At 50.9% G+C, this 16,915-nt stretch overlaps 2 protein-coding genes across 5 annotated transcripts in view; one reads left to right on the top strand and one right to left on the bottom strand.

The window, feature by feature from the left end:
• Nucleotides 1-1,280, top strand: part of PLA2G2F (phospholipase A2, group IIF) — an 8,357-nt gene extending 7,077 nt beyond the window's left edge. The window contains exon 5 of the mRNA XM_005866995.2: nucleotides 1,056-1,280. Coding sequence (XP_005867057.1) covers nucleotides 1,056-1,264 — 209 coding nt within the window. The 3' untranslated portion in view covers nucleotides 1,265-1,280. The remainder of the gene's footprint in view (nucleotides 1-1,055) is intronic.
• An 11,544-nt stretch (nucleotides 1,281-12,824) lies between these two features.
• PLA2G2C (phospholipase A2, group IIC) overlaps nucleotides 12,825-16,915 on the bottom strand; it is a 23,801-nt gene continuing 19,710 nt past the window's right edge. For all 4 annotated transcript variants that reach the window (XM_014540334.1, XM_005866989.2, XM_014540333.1 and 1 more), the window contains exon 5: nucleotides 12,825-14,018. In XM_014540334.1, the coding sequence (XP_014395820.1) occupies nucleotides 13,849-14,018 (170 nt within the window). In that variant the 3' untranslated portion in view covers nucleotides 12,825-13,848. The remainder of the gene's footprint in view (nucleotides 14,019-16,915) is intronic.

Below are 16,915 nucleotides of genomic sequence, written 5' to 3'. Positions count from 1 at the left end.
AAAGCACCCGGGGCCCGGGGTGGGGGGGAGGGGGGGGGGGGGGGGGGGGGGGGGGGGGGGGGGGGGGAACGGGGACTGGGCACGCCTGGGCCCTTGGGAACTCGGGGCTCTGTGGGCCTCCTATGCTGCTGTTCAAACATGGGGCCGAGGGGCTGGCTTGAAAGAGGGGGTGTCCCTCCATTTAAACCCCAAGCAGTGGTTTTCATGGTAACTTCTGGGGATTCCTGGGGCAGGGGGAATAGCTGCTGTGAGAGGTGATGGTGGGGGGGGCGGGGGATGGGGGTCCCTGAGTGGTCCAGCTGGCTCTTTAATGTATATTACAGTTTAAGAGGCTTCTCTTTCAGCTGTTCGATGTATTAGCCTTCGGCAAAGAGTTTCATTTAAGAGAAAGGATTCTGTTGATGGAAAGGTTGAAATATTTGCAAACCAGTGGCTAGTGGGTGGTTCTCAAAGGGTGTTTCCCCAACCTGGGGCTTCGGCATCACCATGGCACTTGTCAGAAATGCAGGTGATCAGGCCCCGCCTGACCTACTGAGTCCGAAGCTCTAGGGGTGGGGCTGGGCAGTGTGTTTTCACAAGCCTGCCAGCTGGTTCGAACGCACACCTCAGGTTGGGAATTACTGGGGTAAATGATTTCCGGAGGCTAATATTAATAACAGCAGCAACAGCAGCAGCGGTGACCATGCATCAGGCATTTGCTCAGTGGGAGGAAGTGTTTTCCTCATTGGATCCTTAGCACAAACGCCCTCCAGGGTGGGTGTCCACAATTCTGTGATGGGAGAGAGTTCTCGTCCCAGCTCTGCCTTGGGTGTGTTGGTGACTTAGGTAAACCCATCCCCCTCCGAGCCTCAGTTTCCCAACGATGCAATGACATGCTGGCCTTGAGTGGCTCTCCGAGGCCAGCATGCACACAAGCCACCTGGAGGGCTGTTAACGCAGGCTGCCCAGCCCAGCGCTTCGGAGCTCACAGGCCTGGGGTGGGCCTGCCGGGGGTGCTGGTGCAGCTGGCCCCGGACCACTGGACCCTCAGAGTGCATGCACTCCCCTCCCCATAGGAGATCGCAACCAGACGGACTGCGACAGGCAGACCTGCGAGTGCGACAAGAGCGTGGCTCTGTGCTTCCAGAGGCAGACGTACAATGAGAAGCATCGCAACTACCTCAACATCTACTGCCAGGGCACCACCCCCAACTGCAGCATCTACGAGCGGCCCAAGAAGGAGACCTGTAGCCCCGCCTCCTCGCCACCCCCTGCACTGCCCTAGTGCCCTCTGGAGGCTGACAGAGAAGAGGGGTGGCAGTTCCTGCTCTGGGGACCAGGCACATGGAGCAGGCAGAGGTGGGGGTGGACCTGGAGCCTACGGGCTACCCTGCCACCTTCTCCCTGGAGCCCTCCAGCAAGGCTGGTCCCCAGAGGACTCAGGAAGGCCTGGGCCCTGACTGTGGCCACCGGGGTCCTCCAGCCCAGTACTGGGCGTGTCCGTGTCCTGCTGTTGGTCCTGGACTTGGCAGGGAACGTGTGGCTTGTTGGGGTCACTCCTGTGTGTGGAAGACGAGACCTGAGAGAGAGGCCTCAGGCCCCCAGGTCTCTGACAAACACAGGAGAAGGCAGGGCCCAGCCCTCAGCCTCTCCCGCTGCACCTCCCCTCATGCAGCCGCCAGGCCAGTGGGTGGAAAGACCTTAGGCCTGGGGAGGAAAGGCTGAGGGCTGGGACCCGCCTGGGTGAAAAGGGAAAAAAAGGCCCAGGCAGGAAGCTGAGCAGAAGATTCAGGGAGGCCGGGAGGGAGCAGCCTGGGGAGGAGGAAAGGGTGGGGAGAAGGGGAGAGAGGGGTGAGGGTCAGATGTCTAGATCAGAGGTGTGGAGCTGGGTTGAAGAGTCTGAAGGTGGAGAGGAGGAGTGAGGGTCACATTTTTTGAGGAAGGGGTTCCTGCAATTCAGAGGTTCTCTCCTTCCTTACGAGTCCTTTCAGCTTAGTGAGATCTTTTATGCTAAGGTTTGTGGACAGGGCTACGCTTGCTTTACATTGGTCTAGGAGCTGCCATTGCCAAAGGTGTTCTCCTTGGCCAATCTTCAGTCAGGCTCCTGAGACCTCTTACCAACCTTTGGGTTTCCATGTCCAACTCAGCATCGCCTAGCTGTAGCAAGAATCCTGCCTTGTCATTTTAGCAAGAATCCCCACCCACCTTCAATGTCTGACCAGATTCCACATCCTCCATCGTCTGATCTGGCCTGCCCTCAGCAAGAATCCTATTAGGTCCGTGTAGCAAGAATTATCTTACCCTCTTAGCAATTTTCCATCCCCCAACCCACCTCCGGCTCCTCTAAATCCCCACTTAAGAAAAATGTGGCTTTGTGATTGTTGTATTAAGAACGGAGCCCAGTGCTATACTGCCCCCTGTTGCAATAGTCTTGAATAAAATCTGTTTCTACCACTGAACCGACTGTCCAGCATCTGGTTTTCTAACGGCCGTGGTGCTGTGACTCGGGTGATATCTGATTCATCATTGGACCCCAGGCCACTCAGCCAGGACCCCAAGTGTGCACCTTGGAAGCCTTTGTCTGGTGGATCAGGGTCCATTGGTGAGTCCAGCTCCTGAGCCAGGGCTGGGGATCAGTGCCTGCTGCCGTGTGGTGAGGTCAGGCTTTGATTCCTAAGGTTCGAGTTTCTCCCTGAAGCTGGTTAGAATTCCAGGCTGATGTGTCTGAAAAGTGCCTACTGGGCCGGAAGTCATCCTTCCAGACTCTTTCTTTTGAGGAGGGAGGCGTTCCCTAACTCTCTAGGCTGGACATTTTTCCCTGGCTCTTTGGGAAGCGTCTCTGTTCTCCCTAGTTGATCCTGCTCCTCCCAAAGGAACTTCCTAGTCAACTGAAACCCCACTTCTCAAACCCCTGCTGAATTTGGAACTTCGCTGGCTTCTTTGGGAAACTTGAGGCCTCCACAAACTGGTTCCTCTAAGGCCTCTTCCTTCCCATCTCCTTCTCTTACCACCTTTGGTCTTCCCTTCAGTACCCATGCATCTATTCATAGGACCTCCTTTAAATCTCTACCTTCTCACCCCTCTGTCCAGCCCGCCATCCCCTTTCCCTGCCCACGCCAGCCCCTCAACTTCCTACAGTCACTTGAATCACTTCTGCACACCCCCTAGCCTATTAAGGGGCCCCAACAGGACTCAGGGGTCCCCGAAAACAACTCCTAAAGCTAAAAAGGAAAAAGGCTCATTGGAAACATGATATTTTGTTCATTCAGACAGGCCTTGGGGACATCCAGATGACTGCTGGATGTCCCCTGAGTCTCTTGCCTAAAATGCAGTCCACAGCCTTTGTAAGATTACATAGTAGGACACATGAAAAGCCTTAAAAGTCCTTTCCACAAATATTGGTACAAAGCATTAGCCCTCATGTTGAATAAGTAACCTCAATTTGTTTCATCTGCCAAAAACATAATTTGGATAAGTAATATAAAATGGAGCAAACAAAGATGTGATCTATTTTATTTAAACCAATGACTCGGTATCACTATGTTTTACTTAATCATGGCTAAATATTTAGAATAAAACCTATTAAGATCTCTATTTGTATCATCAGTATGTGTGTATGTGAGTATGTAATGTATATGTAATATTTTCCTACTCAAGATGGTATTACCAAATTCATTTATAAAGCTCCCATTCAAAATGACTTCGAGATAAACAAGCACTTACATACATTCAGTATTCCTAAAATACTCAAAAATATAGAAACTAACACAAATATTTTTAAGCCCATGTTCAAAGATTTGAGCAAATCTTTGATAAATAAGACCAGTTTAATATCACTGGTTTAACAAAAACAGCCATGTCTTCGGAGTTATCAACAGTAAAGTATAATATGAGCATACACTTTATTCTACTCAGGTTTACTAGTTAAATAGGGTAACATTATATCTACTAGATGCTTACAATTAAAAATATTATAAATTCAATGTAAGAACAAGTGCACAAGTAAAGATGCAGCAAGAATGAATTCTTTGATTCTACTACTTCATGTAGACCAAACACCACAGTAAACCAAGAAAGCCATGTCTTTAAGTTTTTTAGGATTTGGCTTTTATGATACTTGCCTAACATGCATGGGCTGTAAAAACAGTTAGCAGGGGAATAACCTGAGATGAGGCTAGCTTTGTTTAATGTTGTAAGATGTCTGCCTAAGAACAGTTTCCAAAATCTTTTTAGTAACTTGTAACCTCAGAGTTATGTAAAATGAAATTAAGGGATCAGCATACATTAAATATATAGATCATTTCTAAGTAAGTTAAACTACTGAATATGAATTACCAAGCATAAGTTTAAGCTTATATACTTTTGGCTTCTTTTTATATGGGATAGAGAAATATATTTGGGTCTCTTGATAAACATAAAAAGTTATATTAGAGAAAATTGTGAGATGGTATATTTATAAAATTTGCTAATTTACTATAGAATGTTGCTATGTGGAAGCCAGTTAACAATGGTCTATTTCCTTGTATCCACTGGAAATTAAGTTTACTCAGGGTTAAGAATTCTAATTAATATATTTAAACAAAACTACTAAGAATAATAAGGATGAAGAAAAAACTGTATGCAAAATATGCAAGAATGTAGGATACATTTTCGTTTTTTAAAAAAGGAGAGTAATTTGTTTTAAAGCCGTTGTTCAGAGGGTGTTTAAAAATTGTTACAGAATGAGAAAGAGGAAAAATGTAGGACAAAACAATTTTTGAGTGGATATAGAAAGTTGTAAAGGGTTTGTGGAAAAGGAATTTTATAGGCAGTCAAGCTGGGTAAAATCGAACTGATTTATTTATAAGGTTTTTAAAAATGAGCACACCAATATATGAATGCAAAACTAGAAGTTGGTTTTCTCAGTTAAAACAGCCAAGGTTTCTTAGATCATTGGTCTGCTCTTTATAAGAGATTGTAAAAGATTTTTCTTTACCTCTTGAGTAAACTGTACAGGAAACAAAGATTTTGTGTTTTATTGGAACTGGTATTTTTAAGAGAGCCCAGATGTCTCACTTTTAAAAGAGCAAAGGGTTCTTTTTGTTTGTTTGTTTGTTTTTTATATTTTTGACAATTTTGCTTCTCCCAAATCAAGTCCTAAATGAAATCTTGATCTCAAACTGGTCCTTTCAGAGGGCCTGGAAAATCTCAAAGGATTTGTTCTTCCACCTTGTGAAAAGAGAGATGCTAAAAATAATTTGGTTTACTTGACAAATTAAATTGCGTGAAAGGCATCGAATAAGAGATGCTTTAGCTTTTTCTAAGTTATATTTGTATGGGTAAATATTTAAAGTAGTATAAATATTTTTAAAAACGTATGAAGTTCAGCCCTGGTTGGTGGCTCAGTTGGTTGAGTGTCGTCCCATGCACCAAAAGCAGTTGTGGGTTCCATTCCCAGTCAGGGCACATACCTAGGTTGTGGTTCAATCCCAGGTCAGGGTGCGTACAGATAGATATTTCTCTTTCTCATCAATGTTTCTCTCGCTCGCTCTCTTTCCCTCTTTCTTTTCCGCTCACTTTAAAAAAATTAATAAACAAATCCTTGGCTGAGGATTAAAAAAATGTATGGAGTTCATGTAAATTTGTCAATGACCTTGCTGTCCATATGTCCTAATACAATGTCATCAGTCTTGATTCCAGTTATTATTTGAAGATGTTGCATTTTACAGAGACAAACACACTTCCTTGTCAATTGGATTATAATACATCCTCATCAGATCTTTAAGCATGGCCAGCTTAAGCCTTTTGTCATTTACAGATAGCTATTGTTTTTCTCTGATGCTTTCCTGAAAGCCCTTGCAATCAGCGGGTAGCCAAAATACTTAGTCTTCATCCGAATGGACTATTTCTGAGACCCAAGGAAAGGACTATAACAGGTACTCTGAGGAACAAGCTTCTGATGACATTGGCCAACTTTGAGATCATACCAGTGGACTGGGTAAGGTTGTCCGGACTAGCAGAGAAGCTGACGGGTTCATAAAGCTGCTAACCCAAGATCAAACCAACACTAATGATTTACATGGAATTGCATTAACCAATGACAGATGACTGCAGTTTTGTTTGGAACATTTCTGCTTCTTTATTTAATGTTTTATTTTTTTTTGGATTTAAGGAACTCCTTTCCCCCTTATATTAAGTTACCTATAACTCAGGACCATTTAGTAGAGTATATTTCCATAAGCAGAAATGAAACACTTATCTTTTCTCCCTGATTGACCCCTCCAGAATTTGGAAACCCTTATTGAGTATTCTTATTTCCATGACAACATAAAAATTCGCATAAGTGCAATAAGAATCTGCTTCCTTATAACAGAACATAATTGGAGACATTGGTTCCATTACCAAGGCTTGACTGGAATATCCTATTTGAGAACGATGTGTACAGAGGCTATGATTTAAAGAACTGGAGATGACTGTAGGGAGCCAATGCTTGCAAAACCCTCTAGGAAAAACCAGCCTGTTACCTGTAAAGATGAGTAAGGAAGCCAATTCCTGGCAGACCCAGGAGACAGGATGTCTTGGAGGCCTCGAGAGGAGAGGACTTCACCCATAGCTATAGGGACTGCAAGAAAAATCTGGTGGTGAGTCCCTGGCTTCACTTCCTAGCCTTGTGAGGCTTTTAAAAATCTAGTCAGATTCTAGTCATGAAAGGTTTCAGCAACACAAACTCAAAAAGGCCTACGTGGTCAATTACCATTCTTGCTGCCCTTCTGTGAATAATCTAAAGAGATCAGACTTATTTTGTAAACACTAATAAAAAAAAAGGGGGGGGGGATTTCCCTAGCTAATTTGGCTCAGTAGAGTGTCGGCCTGCCAATTGAAGGGTCCCGGGTTTGATTCTGATCAAGGGTACATGCCTGGGTTGCGGGCTCGATCCCCAGTAGGGGGCGTGCAGGAGGCAGCTGATCAATGATTCTCTCTCATCATTGATGCTTCCGTCTTTCTCTCCCTCTACCTTCCTCTCTGAAATCAATTAAAAAAAATTTTTTAAAGAGGGAGGGATTACTGTAGAGATACACAGCACAACCTCATGGCTATTAAATTATAGTCATGTTCATTGTCCTTGAGCTAGTTTTTTGCCTCTGGGTTAAACTACATTTTCCATTTTAGCTTGTTATCCACCTGTACAGGCAGGAATGTACCCTGGATCCTGCCATTTTGTACCTTTGTCAATCCTTCTGGTTTCCTTCAAGATCTGGTTACAACTCTCCATAAGAACATGTCCAGTTTTCCTCCCCTCTTCCTGACTTGGAGTCACAGAGAAGTAAAACCCGACTGCCCAGATCCTCACTGGGACGATCTGAAGCTGGATGCCCCCTGCCCTGACTTTGACACTGAGGACTGTGCCATCATCAAAGACATTCAAACGACAAACCACTTGGAGCGCCACTGCCAGCCTCACTTCATCCGCAAAGATGCTTCAAGCCAACATCTAGAAAGCTCGGTGGGCTGCCCTCTGGACTCAGAAACTGGGTTTCGTTGGTTCCAACCATTACCTTTGTTTTTCTTCTGTTTCCACAGAAATCCCCTCATTTAAATGGTGGTGGGTCACAGCACCCAGCGAATACCCTCTGCGACCACATCTCGGCAGGTGGCCCCATGGTCACGAGTGAACAAAGTGCCCAGCAGAAACGGACTGTTCAGAAGAGGGACTGACAGGCTCTCCCTGACCCCACCTTAGTCGGGCCCCTCTGGGATGTCTTCTCAACCAGGCCTCGACCTCTGGGTTTCCGGTGTCCATCTCTGCATCCGCCCGGTGTTAGCAACCACCCTGCTATGTCAGTTTAGTGAGACTCCCCACCCACCCTCAGTATCTGAGCAAATTCCTCGCCCTCCAGCCTCCACATCCTCCGGGTGCTGTCTGACCATCCTGGCCCAAGAATCCTGCTAGGCCAGTTTAGCAAGAACTCCCCTACCCTCTCAGTCATTTTCTACCCACCGACCCCTGACCCTGCTCCTTAGCTATAGGTACCCACTTTTCTTTCTGCTTTTCAGAGTTAAGCCCCACTGAGGTCTCTTTTCCCCCATTGCAATCGTTCTTGAATAAAATCTGTGTTTACCACTTTAACTTCTGTCCAGCTCTGTTTTGCTGCCACACCATCTCAGCCCAGACCTCCACCACTTCTCCACTCGCTGGGAACCACCACTCCTCCCCTCCAGCCCTCCAGGGAGGGCTGCCAACACTTCTCTGGAACTTGGGTGGCCCCTAGTGGTAATGATCGGTCACCACAGCGGGGTGCTCCATCCTCTGCCCTTCTGCTTCTGGAAGGAGAACCTGCTCCAGACCAGCAAAGCCCAGCAGAGCACAGGAGAGGAGGAGCACTTCCAACCTCCACCATCGTATCGTTGCCACTAACACCTCCTCGTGAAGAACAGACGGTGCACCCCTGGCGCTGCCACTTAAGGGCCACTTGGTCCTGGGCGCGTCACTTTACACACACCCCAGTCTGTTTCCCTCTTCTGTAAACTGTGGATAATGATGAAGAGCACATCATGGATTTGCAGCCACGGGTGAAAGCAGCCCCTAGCAGGGCCTGGCGTGGAGAACAGAAAGGGTCAGCGCCGGCCACGGGCGTGTTGGACCAAAGGTCCCAGGGCCCGACTGGCACACAGCCATAGGTGGAAGGACGGAGGAGCTGATGGAACTTCCACGGGGACATTCTCTCCAAACGGGAGCCTGGCAGAAGCCAAGCTGTGATTTAACAAGAAAATCGGGGTGTGAGGGGGAGAGGGGGAAAAGAAGAATAAGGTTCTGTGGACACTTATTGTCCCAAACCCACAGCCAGGCACCTGGAGCCTGACCAGCCCTGGTCTCGGCTGGGCTGGGAGCCCCCACTCCCCACGCTCAGGACTGACCATGAATGCAGACTGACAGCCCTTCCCTCTCTCCCGCCCCCCAACCCACTCCCACCTCCCAGGCTGGCACAGTTGTGCTGTCAGCTTCCCCAGCTGACACCACCAACTGTGACAACAGCCAAAGCTGGGCATCGGCGGCAGGGTGTACAGTACAAAGGCACAGGCACATGGTCCTGCCACGGCTGCCTGCTGGAACACCCACGCTCAGCCAGGGCAGGTGACCCCTGTCCCAGATGTCAGGGCCCAGGAAGCAGGGTGGGATTTACTGAGCTTACTGTATGCCAAGCACCATGCTCAGGCTTTGTGTGTGGCGGCTCCTTTAACCCTCTTAGCAACCCTATGAGGCGGAGCTATGAACAGCTTTGTTAATAAAAGGAGGAAACTGAGGCCCAGAGAAACTCAAGGGTCTGCAGTGGAAGCGGGCTTTGAACCCTGACTCCCAGTGCTTAGCCTCGGAGAGCATCCAGTCAGCCCTCTCATAGGGAAACGAGGTTTAGACTCAGAACACAAGGGTTCCCATTCCAGCCCCACTGCCCTCGAGGAGCCTCTGTTTTTATCTGCAAACGGGGGATGCTCACGGATCCCAGGATCTGGCTGATGGTCAAGGACAATGAATGAGAAAGAGCCTCACAGGGTTTTTATCGTCATGAGGAACCTGAGGCCCGGAAAGAGGAGGGGCTTGTGCAGTCTCTCTCACCCAAGCCTCCTTCCCCGAGGCCTGGGCGCCTCTCCACCTCTCTCTCCCTCGCTCCCTCCTGGCCTTTGCTCAGGCTGTTCCCTCTGCCCGGAGCACTCTCCCCTCCTCTCTGCCTTGCCTGGCTGACTCCCACTTAATCTTTCCAGGACCAGAATCCTTTGCGGACCAGCAGGTCTGGATGGATGGCTCCAGGTGTGCCTGCATCCTCCCCCGACTCCTCCCAGTCCTGTTATTTCCTGTTTACCTGTCTGGCTCCACCTGGGCTGTGAGCTGCAGGCGGAGTAGACCTTCTACTCCCACCAAATCTATGGTGCCCAGCCCAGTGTCAGCACCCTGGACATTTGTGCAGTAGATGTATGCATGGATGAACGAAGCCGCACAATTCAGTGGCTTAGCCAAAACCAGGGCATGTTTAAGCCCTTGGAGCAGCCTCCTGGGTTACACTGCCTCACCCTCCTCTCTCCAAGACTGGATTCCCTCTGGGACAAGCCCGTGGAGGAGAATCCCAGGGCGGGAGCGTCAGTGCGGGGCTCAAGTCTCCCGCTCTGCCACATGCCAGCTGTGTGGCCTTGAGCCTCAGTACCCTGGGATGTTAACAGCATCTGCCTGAAGATGGGCCGGGTATTCTGTGGATAAAGGGAGCCCTGGGCCTGGACAAGGTCAGTGCTCAGTACCTGGAGGCTGCTTAGTCCAGTGACAAGGCTTTGGGAACAGTCTGGACTCGCCTTCTCCCCTCTCAGCGCCTGGGGCCACACTCCATCCATTCTCTTTGTTCTCACATCTGGATGTGACTCTGCTCCTTAGTGAGCTCAATAATGCCTGGCCCATCCCACAAGCCGTCAGCCATTCACGCACTGTCCCAGAAACCCAGTCACCTCAGTCCCTGCCACCCCCAGCCTGCACCCCCGCTAGGGCCTGCAGCCACACCCACGCTGCCATAGACCACAGTCCCCACACCTGCTGGTCCCCATGCCCTTCAGAGTTCCACAGACACCCCAGGAGTGGGAATGGGGGACAGCGGCTCCACCAGCCACAGCTGACCAACACTCAGGGCACAGTCATCCTAAAGCAGTCACATCTCCCTGTGGGGCACAGCCCCTAGTAGGCCTTTGGTGGAGGGTGTGACGACCACTCCACCTCCAGGACTGACGGATGGCTTCAGCCAGACAGCAAGAATCACGGCCAAACTTTACAGAGGCTGTTGTAAAAAGACATCCACCTTCCACGTCAGCCCCCTTTGAGGCAGGGCGCTCCTCCAACAACAGTGCCGAGTGGCGAAGGGAATGAACGTTACCGAGTCCCTGCGGTGGCCGCACAGCCTCCCACCAGCCACGGGTTTGCCCACGAGGACACTGGGGCTAAAGGAGGTTGAGCTGCCCAAGTTCTCACAGGTGGAGAGTGGTGGGTTGCTCAGAACATTGGACTCCCTGCTCCCAGACTTCTCCGAGTGACCACAGGCTCTCCTTGGCCTGCCCACCTCATCTCTTCCTCTCCCTCTGGGCTACCTGAACTTCCTTCACATTCTACATTCTCCCTTGACCTCATATCATTCAGCGCATACGTCAGTGCTTTTTAAGGCAACAAAGGTCCTTGCCCTCGTGAGCTGATATTCTAGTGGGTAGATAGACAATGAGCAATGGCCATCAGTGAATGTATTTGGTGCATCAGGTGGCAGAGAAGACTGGGAGGGCAGGACAAAGAGATGGGAAGTGACAGTGGGGAGAGAGCGGTATTAAGAAGGGTGGTCAGCATAGGACTTATTAGGAAGGTTCCAGCAAAGACTCGAAGGAGGAGGGGGTGAGTCCTGTGGGAAGCGCCTTCCAGGCAGAGGGAACAGCCAGGCAGAGTCCTCAGGAGGGAGTGTGCCTGGAGCCTTCAGGAGCGGCATGGAGGCCGGTGGCTCAGGTGGAGGGAGAGACAGAGAGGGTACAGGAGGTGGAGTCAAGGGGTGGTGGAAATGATCATGGGGGACTTCAGGGCATTGGAAGGATGTTGGCTCCTACTCAGAGGGGAATGGGGAGCCCTGGGAGGGGTGAGGAGAGGAGGGATAGGGTCGGATGACAGACACTGGGCTGAGGACGGTGGAGCAGAGAGAATGAGAGGGGCAGTTGTAGTAACTCAGGCACGAGGTGATGTGGCTCAGACCAAGACCGCAGCCCTGAAGGTGGTGAGAAGTGGTCAAATTCTAGATTTTTCCCTTCTTGTTTTATTTTTTAATGTGTATGTTTTACTGAAGTATTTTATAAATACAGGATGCAGATGCATTTTGAAGATAGATTGGATGTGGGATGTGAGATATGAGATAAAGAATTCAGCACACAGGTTTTTGGCCTGGGGAGGGGGGCAAAGATGGAGGAGGCCCCACTTCGCTCCTCCCAGAGTCGGGGCAGAGACACTGAACGGGTCTGGATGCCACCACAGGCCCATGTCCTCTGCTTACAGATCAGGAGCCAAGCCCAGGAGTAGAGGACGGCCTGGGTCCCTCCCTAGAACCCCTGTCCTCCGTGACTAGCCCCGCCCTGGCCCCTCTGCCTCCTTTGTGGCAGATGGCCAGACACGTTCGGTCCTGAGCTGGACTCTGCTGTAGACAGGAACCCCCAAGGAGGGAGGTGCCTGGCTGGGGCCTGGCCCCCCTGGTTCCACACCTGCCCTTCTGAAACCACTTCACTCATAGACCTTGAAGACCCGCTCTGATGCCATGAACCTCAAGTTTCCCTTCGGCAATTACTACAGCACATGCGGGCAGAGCAAATGGGATGAACAGACCAACTTCCCACGTGACCGTGACAGTGACCGTGTGAGCTGAATCAGGCAGAGCCGAGGAGCCCTCGACAGACCACCCGCCTTGGGCTTTCCTTTCTGTCTTCATACCAATGATGTATCTGACCTTGAACTTCTAATAGCTGCGATGGCTCCTAATGTTCTCCCCAGACCTGATTTTGTATGTTTGTTTTCTTTAAATCTCTGAATTCCTATTGCCTAACACTATGCATGGCCCAGAGCAGGAGCTCAAGAAATGTTGGGTGACCGAGTGACCACGCCCATCTGTGTGTTCCCCATCATTACATGAGCAAGGCCTTTCTCCTCCCAACCTACCAGGTAAGGGGCAGGGGCCATGCCCACAATGTTTCTAGGGCCCCCGGGCACAGCACAGTGCTGGGAACCCAGGAGTCTCAGTGAATGAAGACCAATTACGAAGTAAGCTATGCTGCATAGCAAGACACACCAAAACCGAGGGACTTGAAACAGCAGCCTTTATTTCGCTCACGATTCTGCAAGTTGGCAATTCAGCCTGGGCTCAGCTGGGTGGCTGTTTGGTCTTGGCTAGATTCCCCTGTGTGTCTGTGGTCAGCTATGAGTTGGCTTTGCGGATCTTCACCGAGCATTCTCACGTGTCTGAGGACTCAGTGGAGACAACTGGGCTGATGACTCTGGTCCAGGTGGGCTCCAGGCCTCTGGCAGGCTGGCCAGGCTTTTCCTCATGGTGGAGACCGGGATCCTGAGAGAGCCGAACGCACTAGACCTAACGCCTAGACTGGGGAACTGGTAGACCATTATCCCACTACATCCTATCGACCAATGAAAGTCACAAGCCCAGTTCAGAGTTCAGATTCAAGGGGTGGGGGAAACATTCTACTTCTTAATAGGAAAAGCAGAGTGTCACATTGAGGTGAGGACGCAGAGAGGTGAGAACACGGGTGCTGCTTTTTGATGCTCTCATGCTCTGTCTCCTGAGAGGTGACGATGGCATCAACTTTCTCTCTCCTGAGCCTTTTCAGAAGGCAGAACTCGAGCCAATGAGAGACAAGCTCCGAGTGTGCCTCGGGGTCCGTGGCATGTGTGCCAAGACCTTGCTCTGCTCACAACTAGATCTGGACTGTGGGCCCATTCCCCAAGTCCGCCCTGCATCCTGGTTTGGGGTGGGGGTGGAGGGAGACTTTAGGGAAGATCCTTGGGCTTCTTCCCTCCTGGGAACTCCCTAGGGTGGGTGTTGGGGACGTCTCTATGCTGTCACCGTGTTTCATTGCCTCCCACCCCTACTGCCATGGGAATGTGTCACGGACTTGTGGATGCACGTATGGTCTGTCTCCCTCCATCGAATGCCAGGATTTTGTCTTTGTTCTCCAGCCCTCTGGTGCTGAATGACAAAGGAGTACCCCCAGCCGGATGCTGGCGGGTGAGCTGCATGGATTGGAGCCTGTTGGGATGATGGGAGAGGGCTTCCCGGAAGCGATCCTAGAGCGGATGCCGACGGGCAAGGGTTTCCCGTGGCCCCCCTAGCACTGGAGTTTGCGCCTGCCACACCGGGGCCGGCTCAGGAAGAACTGCTTGAAGTTTTTCTCGTAGGTGGGCAGGTTCTCTTTGAAGCAGTAAGCAGACTGCTTGTCGCACTCGCAGGCCCGCAGCCCACAGAGGCAGCCGACACCAGGACCGGGGGCACACTCACCTGTGGAGAGACAGAGGGTCACTGGGAGCTCCCAGCTCACTCCCGGGGTTTGGTTCTAAGGTTTGGAAAATAGAGAGCTCGCTGTAAGGGCTCAGGGATTGAAAACTGAAAAGGGAAGTCACTTGGAGTCCTTTTCCTTCGGACCCAAGGCCTGATCACACCTGGACATGTCACAAGTACTGGCATAAGGAACAGTCTAGAAGGAAACAAGAGACATGGGGGAGTGGGGGCTGCATGGAGGGGTGCCCTGAGTTGGTGCACCTGGGCCAAGGTAATGGGACCCATTTCCTCAAAACTCATCTCATATTTCCAACCCCTTGCTTGACATCTCACGTGGATCTCTCAGGCATCAACAACTTAAGACGCCCAAAGTGAATTCACACTGTAAGTGCTCCCTCCGCCCACCAAGCCTGCCTTCTCCCACACTCCGGGCTCAGTAAATGCACCACCTCCTACTCGAGCCTGAAAGCTAGCAGCCAACCTTGGTCCCTCTCCTCCTCTGACTTTTCACATCTAGTCCACCAGCAAGTTCCATGGATTTCCCCGTGTTTAAAATGTCACGCTCTGCCTGCTTCTCTCCATCTTCTCAGCCACCACCCCAATCCCTGTCATCACCAGCTCTGTTCCCCACCCCCTCTCCCCATGGAAGAAACAAGCAGGAACCTTCTTCAAATGGAGCCTGGATTAGGTTCCCTCTCCTGCTTAAAGCCCTGCTGAGGGTTCCCACTATTGGGGGAAGACATCCCAAATCCTTGCCACGGACTCCAAAGCAGGCTTGCCATGATCCAGCCCTTGCCAACCCCTCCACCCTTATTGTCCCTCGCTCTGCCACTGCCACTCTTCTCCAGGCACACCGGCCTCTTTATGGCACGTGTCTTGCTCTGTCTTGTCCCAGGGCCTTGCTACTCGCGGTCCTCTTTGTCTAAAACAGTTCTCGCCAGGATCTTCGATCCATCCCCATCCTTTGGGTTTTGGTCAAATCTGCCCTCGTCAGAGAGGCTCTCCAGGACCACCCGACCTGAGGCTCTCTCCAGCCACTCTCCCTCACATCCCTGCTTATTTCATTGGCTGTATTTTCATAACTCGTACTTCTCTTATTTATTTACTTGTTTGTGTCTGCCTCTCCTCAATGGAGTGTGTGCTCTGTGAGACTGGGACTTTGTCTGTCCTGTCCACCACAGTGTCCCCGGCATGCAGAATCAATGCTGGCACACAGTAGGTGCTCAACAAACAGTTGTTGACTAAATGAATGAAGCCCCCATGGGCCTTTGGGATCAAGTGTCTGCCCTTTGGCTGAATTCACCGCTAGATGGGGATCTTCTATTTAATAGTCAGAACTGTAGTGCTGTGTGTGTGTGTGTGTGTGAGAGAGAGAGAGAGAGAGAGGGAGAAGGGGCGGGAGTAAGGCACAGCTTTCTCTTTCTAGATAACCCCACCCACTTCTACTCTCTCTTTTAAGGGAAAAATGGAACTGTGAAATACACTTCCACAAATGAGAAAGAGCAAGAAGATCCGCATTCCTGCCCGGGCTCACCAGGCGGCCTGCCTGGCCTCTAGTGCCTGCACCAGGCCTCTGCCCGGTCCCTGAGTCCTCTCCCTGGGCTCTTGTTCAGTCTCAGGGCTTTAAGTACCATCTGAGCACTGACGACTCTCCTGCTCTCACACCAGCCCAGAGGGCTCCCTTGAGCTCTAGACTCCAATACGCTCGTGTCCACTCGACGTCCTTCTTGGTGTCTGACATGCATCTCAAACATCACATGGATCATGACAAGCTCAGCTGTGTCTCTGTGGTCCGCTCTTCCCCCATCTGCACAAGCCCAGAAGATGACACCGTTCTCCATGGCTGCTCAGGCCGAGAACCTCAGTTCAGCCTCTTTCCTTCCCGCCCCACGTCCAACCCATCAGCAGGTCCTGTCGATTTACCTCCAAAACACACCCAGCACCTGACACTTCTCTTCATCTCCACGTCGTCACCCTGACCCAAGCTGTGGCGACTCTCCAGTGCTACTGAAACAGTCCACGAACAGTTCCCCCTCTTCTCCCCTTGCTCCCCAACTTCTCTGCAGTGGCCACAGCCACTGTGGGGCAGCAAAAGGAGCCCCATCTTTCTAAAGCAGAATTAGTGCAGATCACTCCCTGCCTCAAAGGATCCAACAGCTTCCCCTGCAACTGAAGTGGAAGGTGAGCTCCCTGCCCTGCCCCCACGCCTCATCTCCCCTCCTTCCTGTCTCCTCTGTTCCCACCCCGCTGGCCAAAGGCCACCCCCTTAGAGAGGCCTTCCTCAGCTGCCTAAAGTAGCCATCCCTCGCTCCCCCTGCCTTCGTCATTCTTCACCTTGTTGCCTTGTTTCAGATGCTTCGTAGCACTTGCCACTACCTGAATGTACCTTTACTTTGGACTATTTTATGATCTGTCTCCTTCCTTAAAGGCAAGTTCTTTCCGGGCAGGGAGCTTATCTTATCATTGCGGACCTTCAGCCCTGAGCATGCGTAAACACGCCATCACTACCTGCTGCTGCCTCACTGGCTGGACGTATGCCACCTGTGGGGCAGCAAAAGGAGCCCCATCCCAGGAACAGGAAGCCAGGTTCTCGGTGCTCACCTGCTGCCCGCATGCTCTGAGGTCTCAGGGGCTTCTCTCCAAGCCTGTTCCTCAGCTTTCAAACGGGGCTAAGGACACCTGCATAGACTAATGCTTTTCATTCATCCACTCATCGAACACACAGGGATTGATTTTCTACCATGAGTGCGGCCTTTGTCTAGGACCTGGGGGTACAGGTCTGAGTGAGCAGACCCCACCGTGCACAGCTCCAGGGGCATCCTTCTCCATGGACTCGGAGAATGAGTGTCCCCGAACAAGACATGCTTGTTTCCTGCTCTCCCAGAACTCGCATTCTA

The sequence above is a fragment of the Myotis brandtii genome, unplaced genomic scaffold (genome assembly GCF_000412655.1).
Source record: "Myotis brandtii unplaced genomic scaffold, ASM41265v1 scaffold2414, whole genome shotgun sequence".
NCBI classification, from domain to species: Eukaryota; Metazoa; Chordata; class Mammalia; order Chiroptera; family Vespertilionidae; genus Myotis; species Myotis brandtii.
This window is presented reverse-complemented; position numbering and strand designations above follow the sequence as displayed.